General features: G+C 30.0%; 1 protein-coding gene across 14 annotated transcripts; it reads right to left on the bottom strand.

The window, feature by feature from the left end:
- Positions 1-513: 513 nt before the first annotated feature.
- Positions 514-5,534, bottom strand: LOC107848536. 14 transcript variants are annotated; one of them, XR_001668072.2, is made up of 5 exons: positions 5,293-5,529; positions 3,930-3,997; positions 3,703-3,771; positions 3,414-3,443; positions 514-703 (listed from the first exon to the last, which is right to left on the bottom strand). XR_001668072.2 is itself a non-coding variant. In XM_047399655.1 (5 exons), the coding sequence occupies exons 3-5, from the start codon at positions 3,719-3,721 to the stop codon at positions 1,382-1,384; spliced, it is 378 nt and encodes a 125-aa protein (XP_047255611.1). In that variant the 5' UTR covers positions 3,722-3,771; positions 3,926-3,997; positions 5,293-5,534; the 3' UTR covers positions 1,189-1,381. The 14 variants fall into 14 exon arrangements, 6 of the variants coding, with proteins under 6 accessions (XP_047255611.1, XP_047255610.1, XP_047255613.1 ...); XM_047399655.1 differs by lacking the exon at positions 514-703 and adding an exon at positions 1,189-1,710 and having other exon boundaries at positions 3,926-3,997; positions 5,293-5,534; XM_047399654.1 differs by lacking the exon at positions 514-703 and adding an exon at positions 1,189-1,710 and having other exon boundaries at positions 5,293-5,533.
- Positions 5,535-17,758: the final 12,224 nt, after the last annotated feature.

Here is a 17,758-nt window from a genome sequence, read left to right as displayed (position 1 = left end):
TTTTTTTTTTAGCAATAATAGATTATAGATTTTTTTTTTGAAAGATTTAAATATTATTTGTAGAAAAAAATAAACTTTTGATATAAAAATATTGTTAGAAAAAGTTTGATTTATGTAGAGTACTATGTCACCAAAAAGATTGAACGCAATAGATTTTATAAAAAAAAGTTAATTTTTACGTAAAAACTTAAGGTCTTGATGCGCTTGAGCCGCCCCTGAAGCAAAATATACTTTTTACATTTAAAATTAAATTTGTTTAAAATTTACTTTATGTAGTTCTTTGTTTCAAATAATCAAATTTAATCGATTCATATTATCTTAGTGTTATTAATCACCTTATTACTAATAATATAACTCATTAACTCTACCTTATCTACATTAACAAAAGAAATTTGTTAATATAATGACTACAACTTCAACTAGAGCATCTTATGAAAATGTAAAATATGTAAAATTTGATTTGCATTATATATAAAGGGGGGGGGGGGGGAATGAATATAAGAGATGACAATCTATACCCAATGTTAATTTTTCAACTTGCACAATTTGAAAATTGATCAAAATAAATTAACTTATGATATTTAGTATTGACATCAGGAAAAAGCTTAGCATAGTAGTAGGTGTTAAATACTGTCGACAACTTCTTCATTATTATCCTCCTCGGTCTTCTGTGTGATTCTTCCATTGTCACACAATATTCACTCTGCAACATATAGTTGATATCAAATCTATATCTCATCTATAGATTCTATTTATTAGTATCCACCATATAATTAAGCAAATAAAATAAGAAGGCAAATAACTTTAGGTTAATCAATGAAGCATGAAACATGAATGAAATTATACCATGAACTTATTATTTTAAAAAATTACAATACTATTTTATTAAAAATAGAATAAATCTCGTTTAAGCATTCGTATATAGTTTAAACATCAATATCAAATCAAACTATTTTTGTGTTTGGTATGATGGAAAATTTTCCATGAAAAATGTTTTCCTGAAAAATATTTTCATGGAAAATAAGTCGATTTTCTACTTATTTTCTCATGTTCGGTTGGTGGGTGGAAAATATTTTATGGTGTTTGGTTGGTGATTAGAAAATATTTTTCTAAAAAATGTTTTTAGTTGTTTGATTGGTGAGAGGAAAAAGTATTTTTTGAAAAATACTATTGAACAATTAACTAGTATATCAGACAACTCAACATTATCAATTCCCACAAAAGAGAGAAGTTCGAAAGCAAATACAAGATACATTATCAAAAACAAAAGAAAGGAGAGAAGTTTGAAAGCAAATGCACGATGCATTATCAAAAACAAAAGCGTGCGAATAACAGTTGCTTCCAAATCCTATGTAGCTAAACCAACCAATAGGTGTCACTATTATTGTTGCTTGAATCGTTCAAACCACACCTTACGAAGATTTTGATTTTTGACCATGAATACCTTAGCTAAAGTGTCGCTTTGCACCAAATAATCAAAAGCATCACCGAGGAACTCTTCATTATAACCTTCCATTGCGATAACTTTTTCATACAACTTTGTCACATCTAGACGACTATCAACCATTCTACCGATTGCCGTTGCCACTTCCCCAAACTTTATTGATATATCACCTACGATATCTTCCACCTCAAAAAAACGTTTTCTTTTGCGACTTGCCTTGATTTGAGAAGCTTTGGTTACTTGCACATCCTTTTCGATAGATGGTCCTTCAAGGTCATTATCATTATCTTTCTCAAAAAACTATTAAAATCTATATATTCGAAAGATTTAGCACAATCTCCCCTAGCTCGATCATTTCCACACATAAGAGACATTTCGCCAAATATTTTAATTTTTTTATTGATGCACTTGTCGTGATTGGGATGTGACTACAATACAAAGATTAGAGAAACTTTGGTGTCAAATTATTTGATTCTAATAGGTTAATGTAACTCAAACTATTGGGCTTAAAAATAAAATCAATGTTAAACACTTCACTTAGTACCGAGAACAATACTCTCGTTAGCAGATTCAGTAATTCAAATTTGGAAGGATGTCACAGGTACCATTTAATCTTTTAGTACATATGTTCATGCTAACGAGAGTATTGTTCTCGGAACTAAGTTTAGAGAGACGCTGGACAAGCTATACTCTATCATTGATTCTAATAGGACAGTGATGCATGGTTTCGGACTCGTCCACCCCTCTACCCTTCTCAATATGAACTTCAAGTTTTTTTTTTTACGACAGGATTCTAACATATGACGTGCACCTAATCCACACAGCATGTGTTACAAACTTACCATTAGACTAATGCCCTTGGGGCGTCAACGTAGATGCTCTCTAAGACTAGATGAACTCTAGATGACATATTTATTCCTACACGAACATGTAAGTCTCCTTTTTTCCTAATATGTGAGATAAAACATATATGTCGCTAACTAGAACTAAAAGAACTTCTGGTTGAATTAAATGTTTTGTCACACTCAGAGAAACAGGTGCAATTGTTCACGTACTAACCCCAAAAATCAAACAACCATCCAAGAGCTGAGTTCATATGGTTCTACTTCACAAAAAATACCCTCCCAATTCCAATTCCAATCCAATCTAATATACACACATCATCAAAAATTCTTCCAATTAAACAAACTCCAATAATTACTAACAAATTCCATTCATCACAATTTGATTCCAACGCAAATGAATTCATTTGCAGGCATCTATCTCATTCTCAAACTTTCAACAATAAGCAAAGAACTACTACAAACTACTGCCATATCTGGCATCCTATATGCAACCTTCTTATATGCAACTTACAAACTGCTGAGCAAAATTCAAGTTATGAAACAATTTATAAGGAAAATTTAACACATAGAAACACAAATGACAATAATATACCCATGTACTCTCATTAGTCAAAAGTGAAGTCTATCTTGTGAAGGTAAAGAGGTTGTTTCCGATATTCAACACACAGAAAGACGAGGAATATCGCATAATGGTGAATCTCTTCTTAAACATGAGATAACGAAAATCCAACATAGAAATTCAAAATGACACTAGATTCATTTTTTTATGAAATCATAATGACAACAGATTCATTAGTTCCAAATCGATGAAAGTTCATAGTTACTTTTCAGTAGAACCATTCAATGGGTTCCGGGCCCAGAAAGCCATACAAGAAACATGTGTAAGGAAACACACTTGGGGCAGCAGAATCTAGAGTAGTTTCATGTCGTAAAGGCAATGAATTTTAAGGATCTGGATGAGTTTTATAAAGGACACGTCGAGTTGCATCTCAATCCCAATAGGCCAAAATTCATGGAAGGAGATATTGTTGATCTTTTGCTCAGATTAAAGAAGGAGAAATCAACTCCAATCGATCTTACTTTGGACAACATAAAGGGAATTAAGAAATTAATTATGGACATACCTTTGAAATTATTGCAGTGGGGAAAAAGCCCTGAAATTAGAGACGACGGCGATTAGCTTGTGGAGACGACGGTGATCTGCTCTTGTTGGTGCTGGAGAAGAGGGATGGGGGTATAACTGTATTCTCTAATTTTTTATCTGAAAAATGACTTCCCTTTGTTCACGAGGGAAGTCATTTTCCCTCAAATGGTGGAAAATAAGTTGCTTGGGAAAATGATTTCTCAATAACTTTTTATAACCAAACATCAGAAAATGAGAAAATATTTTCTAGAAAACATTTTCCATCATACCAAACACATATGTAGGCATTATTGGAAGGCTTTCTTCTGTGGTTACATCTCTTGTGAAATCTAGTAAATCTGCACAAATTTGAAACCAAATGTCAACTCAACTATTCATTCTAGAAAAATCAAGTCAAATGAAAACGAATACACAATTGAAAGATTAATTAAGAAATTAACTATTCAATTAATAATTAAATAGCCAGTTAATAAAAAATATATATGAATATACCCACATGTGCTGCTCAAAGAAAGTGATCAAAGCTTCAAATATTAATAATTAGTTAATTTGCTCGGCTCTCCACTGTTAAAATAAAAAAAAAAATAGCCAATTAATTGTTGTCATAAATTTATAATAAATATTACTTTTACTAAATAATAAGTAAGTTAAAAGATATAAATACTATTTGTAAAGCCAAGTCCAAGGTGATATATAAAAAAAAAAAAAAAAAAAAAAGAATAGCATTCTAATCTAGCAATTTTACTTTATATTGTTGAATATACTTCCCAGCAAGTAAAGAATACATCCTCCACGTTTGGCACTTCCAACACATAATTGACTTTTCAGATACGTATGTTCATTGTCCAAGTGCTCGATCTACTTTACCATGTATACGCACAGTACATACCACTCCTTTTCCTTTTGTTGAAGCAAATGTTCATAGTGAAATATTTTAACCATATTATTCAAGGCAGTTCATAATATGAAGAAGTCCAAATAATATTAAGGGGAAAAGGCAGAAATGACAATTCAAATTAAACTATTTTCATGAAAATGAACAAAGAATTTAAATTTTATTTTCTGACCATTTCAGTTCACTGGCTTGTTCTATACCATTTCTACACATCTTCTATACAGTTTCTATACAAATCTTATACATATAAATATTCTATACGAAAATTATATAGTTTTGATATACAATTTATACAATAACTGTATATTTTTTTTTACACGTTTTATAAAAAAATTATATAATTTTCATACACTTTCTATATATTTTATAGATATACATATTTGATAGAATTATACAATTTCTACTATACATATATCTTATATAGATTCATATTCTATTTAATAATTATATCATTTTTATATAATTTAATTATTATTTCTAAACAATGAAAAAAAATAGAATATTTTATAAGTTAAATAATTTATAGCAAAAAAAAATTAAAATATCTTTAAAAGGACAAAATTGATCAAGTTGAATACTGGATCAATATTGTATATAGACTGTAATGGACTGTATATGAATTACGTAGGCCAAAATGACCCAAATTAGAAATGACCGACTGGCCACTTATTGAAAAGTTTTCAAATTTAAGCTATTTATCTTAAAAAGTGCTATAGAGTATCCTTTCCCCTAATATTAACCCGAAAAGTCAATGGATAATTGATCCCAAACTCCTCCTTCAACATTTGTTGGCGATAGCAAGTCCGAAGATAAACCCCAGTTAAAAACATATCTATCTTTCACAATATTCTTAGAGAAATCAGAGAATATTTGTTGGGGAATAAAAATTATTTACCAAAAATATAAGAAATCGGATAGTGCTATTTACTACTGGTGCTGTAAAAAATAAGTGATGATTACTTACCTCCACTGTCACAATTCACAGTATGTATGGAGAATACTTATTTCTGTGGGTTGCTTTCTCCGGCTTCTCTTACTTATCATCTGGCTTGATTTTTTAATTTCGTTCTGGTTAAACAAGGAGATTAAGGAAAGAGAACTTTTAGGAAGACAGTTTTAAAATTACTAAACATTATGAAGAAATTGAAGGAGTTTACTATATTGTCAGTTTTTTTTTTTTTTTTTTGAATTGATTAACTATCCTATTTTTAAATATTAAGACATAAAAAACAATAAACATTTTTAATTAAATATAAGATATAGAAACAATTTAAACATTTTATAAATATAAATTAAAAGCTTGTGTTTGCATAATTTAAATTTATTAAGATTATTTTTTCGTAAAACTTAAAGTGGGCATAAAAGGAGTTAATAACTCAATTGGTCACTCAACTTTAATCTTTTATCCCAGAAAATCACTTAACTTTGGATTTTTATTTCAGAAAATCACTCAACTTTGATCTTTACTCAGAAAGTCACTCAACTTTCACATTTTTATTTAGAAAGTCACTCAACTTTCTGAATAACCACTTGAGTTATTAACTCCATAAAAAATGTATCAGCGTATTTATATATTTTTAAAATTTATTTTTTAAAGACTTAAAGGGGCCATAAAATGTCTATTTGCATAATTAAACAAAATTTGATTTTGAAAAAACGAATTGGATAAAGAAGAGTATTGTTAACTGTTGAAACTTCCCAATTTTGAGATATGATATATTTAAAAATATACATCTTCTTATACTTATAAATTCAAATTAAAAGGTAAGTAGTAAGTAATTTCTACCTAATTAACTAACTTATCCCTAAAAAATTACACATGTTAATTTTGTAGACTGCCACTTGGGTTAAGGAGGAGGATGTATCCTCTTCTTTTTAATAATACTAGAGGTACATGACCCGTGTCAGCACGTATTCAATATTATAAATATATTTTAGCACTAAAATTTGATATTGATGAGATATAAACATAAATGTACATTGATTTAATTAAATATTATTAATTCTGATATATAAATGACTTATAATAATTAATTAGGGGTAATATAGTAAAAAATATTATTAATTCTAATGCATAAATGACTTATAATAATTAATTAGGGGTAATATAGTAAATCACTGAGCAATTAGGGGTAATATAGGAAGACATGTCATCTAGTTTTTATTTAAATATTATTAATTTTTTAATACATAAATGACTTATAATAATTAATTAGGGATGATATAGTAAAATTACGGTTAAAAAAGTTGAAACAAACGTCATAAATATCTATTTTTTAAATTAAATATTATTAATTCTAATATATAAATGTCTTATAATAATTAATTAGGGGTAATATAGTTAAAAAAATATTATTAATTTTAATATATAAACTACTTATAATAATTAATTAGGGTAATATAGTAAATCACGGAGAAATTAGGGGTAATATAGGCAGACATGTCATCTATTTTTTTAATTAAATATTATTAATTTTTTAATATATAAATGACTTATAATAATTAATTAGGAATGATATAGTAAAATCACGATTAAAGCAGCTGAAACAAACGTTATAAATATCTATTTTTTAATTAAATATTATTAATTTTCTATAAATGACTTATAATAATTAATTAGGGGTTATATAATAAAAAAAATTTAATTCTAATATATAAATGACTTATAATAATTAATTAGAAATAATATAATAAATCGCGAAATAATTAGGATGTAATATAGTAAATAATGAGGTAAAAAAGTAAATCCACGAAGAGGTGGTCGAAAACACCTCTTCTATATAATAGAAAGACTTATAATAATTAATTAGGAATGATATAGTAAAATTACGGTTAAAGAAGTTGAAACAAACGTTATAAATATCTATTTTTAATTAAATATTATTAATTTTATATAAATGACTTATAATAATTAATTAGGGGTAATATAATAAAAAATATTATTAATTTTAATATATAAATGACTTGTAATAATTAATTAGAAATAATATAATAAATCACAGAATAATTAGGATGAATATAGTAAATAATGGGATAAAAAAGTAAATTCACGAAGAGGTGGTCGAAACCACCTCTTCTATATAATATAAATACTTATAATAATTAATTAGGAATAATATAGTAAATTCACGGTTAAAGCAGCTGAAATAAACGTTATAAATATCTATTTTTTAATTAAATATTATTAATTTTCTATAAATAACTTATAATAATTAATTAGGGGTAATATAATAAAAAAATATTATTAATTCTAATATATAATTAACTTGTAATAATTAATTAGAAATAATATAATAAATTATGAAATAATTAGGATGTAATATTATAAATAATAGAATAAAAAAGTAAATCTACAAAGAGTTGGTCGAAACCACCACTTCTATATAATAGAAATATAGATATTGATTTTTCTCCTACATGAACTGTCAATATAGTAGGAGTCCACAATTAAGACTTAAAATATTTGTTTTGACTCATAATAGGAGTCTTTTAGATTAAAAGTAAGAAGTAAGAAAAGGACGTCAACAATTTTATTTTATCTTAGATATAATATTTCCGATCCCTTTAAAAAAAAAGAAAGTAAATCTTGGGGATACTTTCTCTTGATAATATTTAATTTTCTTGTAGTTGCATTGATTGTATAAGAATCTTAATGATCGATAAAGATGGAAACATATAACAAATTTCTTGAAGACGAATTAAATTTTAGAGGTCTTCATATCTTTTAAATCCTTGCAGATAAGGAAGAAAATTGCAATTTGATACATTGAAATTGAATTGTTTCAAGTAAATTGAACTTACGAGGTACTATAAAAGCCTTAGAATTTTGTTGCACTTTAAGATTTCTTTTGGTGTTGATTAGGGAGTCAATATTGACTCCTAATTATCTTATTTAGCCTAATTTTAATTAATTCCAATTCATAGCCTTCTTTTACCTATTAATTTTTCAAAATTACAATTCATAGTCTATCTCATATATTTTTCTTTTTTTCTATTTTCTATTACTTTTTTTTTTTTCAGTTTTTTCCTTGTTCTTCTTCTTTTTTTTCATTTTCTCTTTCTTTTCCTTTTTCAATTTTTTCATTTACTTTTTTTTTATTTTTATTTTTCCTCCTTTTTTATTTTTTATTTTTTTCTCTATTTTCTATTACTCTTTTTCTTCCCAGTTTTTTTTTTTCTTTTCCTTTTTTTGTTTTCTCTTTCTTCTTTCTTTTTTCATTTTTTTCTTTTTCGTTGTCTTTTTTCATTTTGTCTTTTTTTTTCTTCTTTGCCTTTTTATTTTTTCTCCTTCTATTTTTTTTCTTTTATTTTTTTCTCTATTTTCTGTTACTCTCCTTCTTTTTTTGTATTTTTTTTCTCACATTTTTTCTCCTTTTTTCTTTTTTTTTTCTTTTTATTTTTCTCCTTTTTTTTATTTGTGCGAACTAGTAAACATAAATATAAGTGCGAACTATAAAATATAAATATAAAGATGAATTATAACATATAAATATAAGTGGAACTATAAAATACAAATACAAATGCAAACTTTAACATATAGATAAAAGTGTGAACTATCATTTGTATTTTTTAATTATTGAAAAGGATCGATTGATTTTATTTTTATGAATATTTATTTGTATTTATTTATACGAGTTGTATTTATTGATACAAATAAATACAATTCAAATTTTTATAAAACTACAATATGTATTTGTATTTTTAAAATCATTGATTTCATTTGTTTGTAATTGTATTTGTATCAAGTGATATTTATTTATTTACAAATACGAATAATAATTTTGATATACAAATACAAAACGGTACATTTGTATCAAATGATACATTGCATATTTATATATTTTAGAATCAAGAAAATACAATTAATGCATTTACTTGTTTGTACACAAACACAAATGATAAATTGTACATAATAACGACTAAATATAATATGCAATCAACTTACAAATACAAATACAAAATAATTCTTTAAAAATAAAAAGACATTGACGAAAATATAATACAATTACAAATATAATCTAAATATACAAACACAATAAAATCATAATACAAATATAATCCAATATAATATACAGTCAATTATAAAACACAAATACAAAACAGTTTTTTAAAATACAAGTGCGAATTATCTAAAATATAAATGATGGTGCGAACTAACAAATACAAATACAAGTGCGAACTATAAAATATAAATATAAACGCGACCTACAAAATATAAATACAATCGCGAACTTTAAAATACAAATACAAATACAGTTGTATCAATGAATACAAAAATATAAATGACGGTGTGACTACAAATAGATAAACAATTATAGTATTTACGTTATCATCAATGACTTGTGCTCGAGTAGTTATATTCTTTAAAAATACAAAAAATATAAAATAGAACAAAAAAATGATAAAGAAAATATGTAGAAAAAAGAAAACAAAAAAAAAAGAGATAGAAGAGAGAAAAAAAGTATTAAAAACGAAAAAAATAAAAATAGAAAAAATTAAAAAAAAGAAGAAGAAGAAAAAATCTGGAAAACACGAAAAAGAAAAAAAATGGTAGTGTTTTTGGCAAGACTAAATATGTAGTGTATTTATGTTTTTATGAATACAGACCACTAAGTAAAAGTGAATACAACGGCTGTAAATCGAATACAACAGCTAAATGGTACTGTATTTATATTTTATATGAATACAGACTATTGATAAAATCGAATACAGCGGGCATAAATTGAATACAACGGCTATAAATGGTAATTATGTAAAATATGGCTATGAAAGGTGAGTTTTCCAGCAAAATGTAGCCATTTTTGAAAGATCTGTTATTTTCTTCTACGGGTACGCAGAATCTGTATATGCAGAGCAATAACTTCAACTAGAGTTCAAGTATAAACAAGAACACAATGAAGTATATCAAATACCCTCAACACAAGATCAAAATGACCTTTCCAAGAGGTGTGTTTTATTTTTTCTAGAAAATAGATGAAATAGAAATGAATAAGGTCACGTCGTCCGAATTCACAGAGTTTTCTTAAGAAAACAATTCCCCTCACTCTACCCGAGGTTATGGAATTTTTTCTCCCAGGAAAAATGGCCTTCAATACAAATATAGTGGTACCTCAAATATTTGGACTCGCCGAATGCACTCAACAGTTTGAATGATCACACAGAATTTTTGAAGACAAGAAGAGTATTTTTTATTCTGAAAATTCGTATCAAAACTTGTGAATGAAAGCAGGTTTATATAGCCATAACATGCCTCTTCTGAAAAGAGAAAATGGTTCACTCCAAAGGTTACACCTTTACTGTAAGTTCATGTCTGATCATCAAAGATTGCATCTTTTCCTGAACAGTCATCTCATTTCATGAATTAGTGTGTCACTTCATTGAAGGATTACATCCTTCTGAAGCATCATTTCGAACCATTGCAACCTTCTGTAGCCTCAGTTCAGAACAATGTATCATTTCTGAAGCACCAGTTCGAAAATAATGCATCGGTTCACTTGAAACAGTGCAACTATTACTACATGTATATATAAATGGAGGTCCGAAACACTACAAAAAAATTTTACTGCATTTTTCCTTGGCATTCTTCGAAATTCAAATAAAGTTTGTCCAAAAAGATAAATATCATCGATCGATCATTTGACAAATCCAAATCCAAATCCAAATCCAAATCCGAAGCCGAAGCCGAAGCCGAGCCGAGCGAGCGAAGACGGCGACGGTGCGAGGCATATATTATATCTTGTCTCACTTGCCATGTGGAGTAAGTGTTCTTGATTATAAACACTTTCAAATTCTCTTCTTCTACCAATGTGGGAGAAAGAGTAAACTTTCTAATTTGGGAGTACACTTTCCATTTTAGTGTCTCCTTCTCCTCCACCATTTTATTCTCTATTTCTCCATTCATACTTCTTTCATATACTATGAACCCAACAATCCCCCACATGAATGGGGAATGACTATTTTCATAAAATTTTTACGGACAAGTATGTGATCATCAAGCAAAGACTGATTGCATCTGGATAAGTGGGTTTCCCTTTGAATTTTCCGTAGTGAACATGCATCGAATGCACTCGGTCAATCGGTAGATTTGATATCTTTGAACCGTCGAGCTTTAATGTACACCTAGATAATACATGTCACACAACCAGCCTTTTACAGTTTATGATTCTCACGGTTTTGTTCTTTTCAGCCATGAACACGTTTCGGTTTTATGAGAGCTTAGAGAATAGGCCTTTACTAACATTCTCTTTAAAGCAACTTCCATTTCTCCCTCACATAGGTGATTTATAAATGTTCAATCCTGTAGATTAAACTATTTGGTCTAATATGCCAAATTTAGAAAATCATTAAAAGATTTTTCACCTTAAGTCTTATCCTTGTTTACTAAACATTATCTACATCATGAGAATGAGTTAGGCAATTAACAATGTTGAACCTGTCAGACAGTAGGCAATTAACAATGTTGAACCTGTCAGACACAACTTTGTTTGATCTCCTTGAACCTAGCTCTTGGGATCTCCAGTTTGCTAGGTAGAGTTACCGCCATGCTGACTCATCCTAGGCCTTAAACCCATTCCCTTGGATGTTCTTTCCACTCCTTCTCTAGATAGGCCTTTTGTAAGTGGATCCGACACATTATCCTTTGACTTTACATAGTCAATAGTGATAATTCCACTAGAGAGAAGTTCTCTAACGGTATTATGTCTTCGTCGTATGTGACGATATTTACCGTTGTACATCATATTCCCCGCCCTACCTATTGTCGCTTGGCTATCACAGTGTATACATACTGGTGCCACTGGTTTGGGCCAATAAGGAATATCTTCCAAGAAATTTTAGAGCCATTGTGTTTCTTCATGGGCTTTATCTAATGCGATAAATTCAGATTCCATTGTAGAGCGAGCAATACAAATCTGTTTGGATGATTTTTAAGAGACCGCTCCTCCACCGATAGTAAATACATATCCACTTATGGATTTTACTTTGTTCGATCCGGTGATCCAATTTGCATCACTATATCCTTCAAGTACCGCAGGATATTTATTATAATGCAAGGCATAATTTTGAGTGTACTTAAGATACCCCAAAACTTTTTTCATTGCCATCCAGTGAGTTTTATTGGGATTACTCGTGTACCGACTCAATTTACTGATAGCGCATGCTATTTCTGGTCGTGTACAATTTATTATATACATTAAATATCCCAATACTCTTGCGTACTCCAATTGCGAGTCACTTTTACCTTCATTCTTTTGAAGTGCAAAGCTCGCATTCAATGGAGTCTTGGCAATACCGAATTCCATATACTTGAACTTGTCAAGTAACTTTTTGATATAATGAGACTGTGACAATGCCAACCCTTGTAGAGTTCGATGGATTCTTATACCTAAGATTACATCTGCAACTCCAAGGTCTTTCATATCAAACTTGCTTTCGAGCATTCGTTTTGTTGCATTTATGTCAGAAATGTTTCTACTGATGATCAACATATCATCCACATATAAACATACAATGAATTGGTGATTTGGAGTGTCTTTAATATAAACACATTTATCACATTCATTTATTTTGAATTCGTTTTCCAACTTGGTTTGGTCAAACTTCGCATGCCATTGTTTTGGTGCTTGCTTTAGTCCATATAATGACTTGATAAGTTTACACACCTTGTTTTCATTTCCTAGAACCACAAAACCCTCAAGCTGTTTCATGTATATTTCTTCCTCTAATTCTCCATTTAGGAAAGTGGTTTTCACATCTATTTGATGGATCTCAAGGCCATATACCGCAGCCAAGGCAATTAACATTCGAATCGATGTTATCCTTGTTACTGGTGAGTATGTATCAAAGTAATCAAGGCCTTCTTTCTATTTGAAGCCTTTTACTACAAGTCTTGCCTTGTATTGTCAATAGTACCATCCACTTTCATCTTTCTTTTGAAGATCCATTTGGAACCTAAAGGTTTATTTCTGGAAGAAAGGTCAACCAATTCCTATGTATGGTTGCTTAAGATTGAATCTATCTCACTATTGACTGCCTCTTTTCAAAAGGATGAATCCGAAGATGTCATCGCTTTCTTAAATGTTTAAGGCTCATTTTCCAAAAGAAATATCACAAAATGTGATCCAAACGAAGTAGACGTCCTTTGACGTGTACTACATCTTGGATTTTCTTAATTATGTTCATTCTCAATTGGTTCATCACGAGGTCGTTTAGACCCCCTACTAGACTGTTCATGTCTAGTTTTATACGGATAAATATTTTCAAAGAATTCAACGTTGTCTGATTCAATTACCGTATTTTCATTAATATCCAGATGTTCGAATTTATGAACCAAACATCGACATGCCTTACTGCTTTTAGCATATCCTATGAACACACAGTCTACCGTCTTAGGTCCTATCTTAACCCTTTTAGGCACAGAAACTTGGACCTTTGCTAGACACCCCCACACTTTGAAATATTTCAAGTTGGGTTTTCTTCCTTTCCACTTTTCATAAGGAATTGGTTGTGTCTTACTATGGGGAACTCTATTGAGTATACGATTGGTCGTAAGAATAGCCTCCCCCCACAAGTTTTACGGTAAACCAGAACTTATAAGTAAGACATTCATTATTTCCTTCAAAGTTCGATTTTTCCTTTCCATAATTCCACTAGATTGAGGTGAATATGAGGCCATAGTTTGATGGATGATTCCATTCTCTACACATATTTGTGCAAAAGGAGATTCATATTCTCTGCCCCTATCACTTCTTATCATTTTGATCTTTTTGTCTAACTGATTTTCAAATTCAGTTTTATATTGCCTAAACGTGTCAGTGTGTAATAAGTCTAGGGGATTGGAATTCCTTTCAATGGACTTATAAGGATGCTTTGCATACTTTGATTCCACACACGTTTGACACTTTGATTTATTGTACTCAAAGTTTGGCAAAACTTCTAAGTTAATCAATTTTCGTAATATTTTGTAATTAACATGGCCTAAACATTCATGCCATAAATTATAAGACTCAAGCAAATAAGAAGAATTTGAACTTTTATTTATTTCAACAATCATTACATTCATCTTATAAAGGCCTTCGGTCAGATAGGCTTTTCCTACATAGATTTCTCCTTTGCTAATTACAATTTTTCCAGAAATGGTTACACATTTGAATCCGTTCTTGTCTAGAAGTGAAACAGAAATTAAATTTCTACGTAACTCCGGAATATACAAGACATTGTTAAGTGTCAAGACCTTTCCTGAAGTCATTTTCAAGCATATTTTTCCTGTTCCTTCTACCTTAGTAGTAGCGGAGTTAGCCATGTAGATCATTTCTTCTACTTGAGTCAGAGCGAATGACAAAAACAATTCTTTGTTGGTACATACATGGCGGGTGGCACCAGAATCCATTCACCATTTGCGAGGATTCCCTGCCAAGTTGCATTCTGAGAACATAGCACACAGATCATCGCATTCTTTGTTGGATTCAATCATATTTGCTTGATCCTTCTTCTTGCCTTTCTTTGGGGCTCGACAATCCGTGGACTTGTGGCCAATCTTGCCACAATTGAAGCATTTTCCCTTGAATTTCTTCTTGGGTTGATGACTTTCTTGTTCAACTTTCTTTCTTTTCTTAGAATTGTTTTGGTCATCTTCTACAATATGTGCTCCATTAATCATAGAATTTCCTTTTGACCTTCTCTCGGTAGCTTTATTGTCTTCTTCAATACACAGTCGTACAATAAGATCTTCGACAGTCATCTCCTTGCGTTTATGCTTCAAGTAGTTTTTAAAGTCTTTCTACAAAGGTGGTAGCTTCTCAACTATCGCTGCTACTTGAAATGCATCATTCACAATCAAACCTACAAAGCAATTTTTGTGAGTATTAAGAACTTTTTTAATTTGTTCAACTAAGGTATTTTTCAAAGATATACCTTCTGTTAGGAGATCATGTATGATGACTTGCAACTCCTGTACTTGAGAGACAACCGATTTGCTATCTATCATTTTAAAGTCCAGGAACCGTGCAATAAGGAATTTTTTAATTCCCACATCCTCTGTGTTATATTTTTGTTCAAGTGCCTCCCACAATTTCTTCGATGTCTTAGTTCCACTGTAGATATTGTAGAGGTCATCTTAGAGACCACTCAGAATATAATTCCTACAAAGGAAGTTTGAATGTTTCTAAGCTTCTACAATTACGAAACGCTCTTTGTCCGAGGTTTCCTCGGGCACCTCAGGAGCGTCTTTGCTAGTGAACTGTTGCAAACATAAAGTGGTGAGGTGAAAGAACATCTTTTGCTACCATTGTTTAAAGTCAATGCCCGTAAAATTTTGGGCTTCTCCGCCGGTGCCATTGTAGGCGGAGCATTTGTGCGACTTTATGTGATAATATTAGTTGCCCCCATAGACATTGCCGTATCTTGCATTTGACTATCGCTTATCATTTTTCCTGTCACCACAAGACAAAAATACTTAGTATTTTTGGAATACTACTTATAAAGTTAATCAACTTTAAACTTTTCTTCTTGTTTCTAGTTGACAATGAGGTTTTTATGACTTTCAATTGTCAACCAAATGATCTTTAACTTGTGATGAAGTTTTTGTGATCTCAAATCACTAGTTAAGTTCAGATGGAGTAGAAAGTTAAAACTTTAATCTCCAAAAATAAGCTATACAGATTCTGAAAGTTGTTTCCTTAATATTGTTATTTCCTTCTACGGATACGCAAAATCTGTATATGCAGAACAACAACTTCAACTAGATTTCAAATATAAACAAGAACACAATGAAGTATATCAAATACCCTCAACACAAGATCGAAATGACCTTTCCAAGAGGTGTTTTTGGCAAGACTAAATATGTAGTGTATTTATGTTTTTATGAATACAGACCACTAAGTAAAAGTGAATACAGCGGCTGTGAATTAAATACAACAGCTAAATGGTACTGTATTTATATTTTATATGAATACAGACTATTGATAAAATCAAATACAATGGGTGTAAATTGAATACAACGGCTATAAATGGTAATTATATAAAATATGGTTATGAAAGGTGAGTTTTCCAGCAAAATGTAGCTATTTTTGAAAGATCTGTTATTTCCTTCTACGGGTACGCAGAATCTGTATATGCAGAACAACAACTTCAACTAGAGTTCAAGTATAAACAAAAACACAATGAAGTATATCAAATACCCTCAACACAAGATCAAATGACCTTTCCAAGAGGTGTGTTTTATTTTTTTCTAGAAAATAGATGAAATAGAAACGAATAAGGCCAAGTCGTTCGAATTCATGGAGTTTCCTTAAGGAAACAATTCCCCTCATTGTACCCGAGGTTATGAAATTTTTCCTCCTAGGATAAAATGGCCTTCAATCCAAATATAGCAGTACCTCAAATATTTGGACTCGTCGAACGCACTCAACAGTTTGAATGATCACACAAAATTTTTGAAGACAAGAAAAGTATTTTTTATTCTGAAATTTCGTATCAAAACCTATGGATGAAAGTAGGTTTATATAGCCATAACATGCCTCTTCTGAAAAGAGGCAATGGTTCACTCCAAAGGTTACACCTTTGCTGTAAGTTCATGTCTGTTCATCAAAGATTGTATCTTTTCCTGAACAGTCATCTCATTTTATGAATCAATGTGTCACTTCATTGAAGGATTACATCCTTCTGAAGCATCTTTTTGAACCATTGCAACCTTCTGTAGCCTCAATTCAGAACAATGTATCATTTCTGAAGCACCAATTCGAAAGCAATGCATCAGTTCACTTGAAACAGTGCAACTGATACTGCATGTATATATAAATGGAGGTTCAAAACACTGCAGAAAAATTTTACTGCATTTTTCCTTGGCATTCTTCGGCATTCAAATAAAATTTGTCTAAAAAGATAGATCTCATCGAAGCCGAGCGAGCGATGACGATGACGGCGCGAGGCATCTATTATTTCTTGCCTCACTTGCCATGTGGAGTAAGTGTTCTTGATTATAAACACTTTCAAGTTCTCTTGTTCCACCAATGTGGGAGAAAAAGTAAATTTTCTAATTTGGGAGTACACTTTCCATTTTAGTGTCTCCTTCTCCTCCACCATTTTATTCTCCATTTTATCATACAGGATAACTGAGATAAAAGCTATGTTATTATGCGTGGAGCCTTTTAGAAAAGCCCCTGCTTTCTTATATTGTCTATACTATGAACCCAACAAGATCCCTTAATTTTATGATATCTTTTTAGATTTGAAACTTGGGTTAGAATTTATTTTTGTTGCTTTAGTGGGATTGGAATTGAATAATTAATTAGTCTCTGTGATTAAGCTTCTATATCCCTTTTTTTGTTTTATTATATATACATATAGGCTATGATATATGCCAAAATAATTTTAGGATTTTGGTTGTCTAAAAATTGTTGCAATGTTCTTTTTGGAGCCATATAGAATTAGAA

Source organism: Capsicum annuum, chromosome 11 (assembly GCF_002878395.1).
Source record: "Capsicum annuum cultivar UCD-10X-F1 chromosome 11, UCD10Xv1.1, whole genome shotgun sequence".
Lineage (NCBI taxonomy): Eukaryota > Viridiplantae > Streptophyta > Magnoliopsida > Solanales > Solanaceae > Capsicum > Capsicum annuum.
Note: the sequence above shows the minus strand (reverse complement) of the source record. Positions and strands in the feature narration are given on the sequence as shown.

What these genes read in the sequence shown, in the direction of transcription:
- LOC107848536 (XM_047399655.1), bottom strand. An exon ending in CCACTGCAATAATTTCAAAG is followed by an intron (nt 1,711 to 3,413) that starts GTATGTCCATAA and finishes ATGACCTTGAAG; the next exon opens with GACCATCTATCGAAAAGGAT.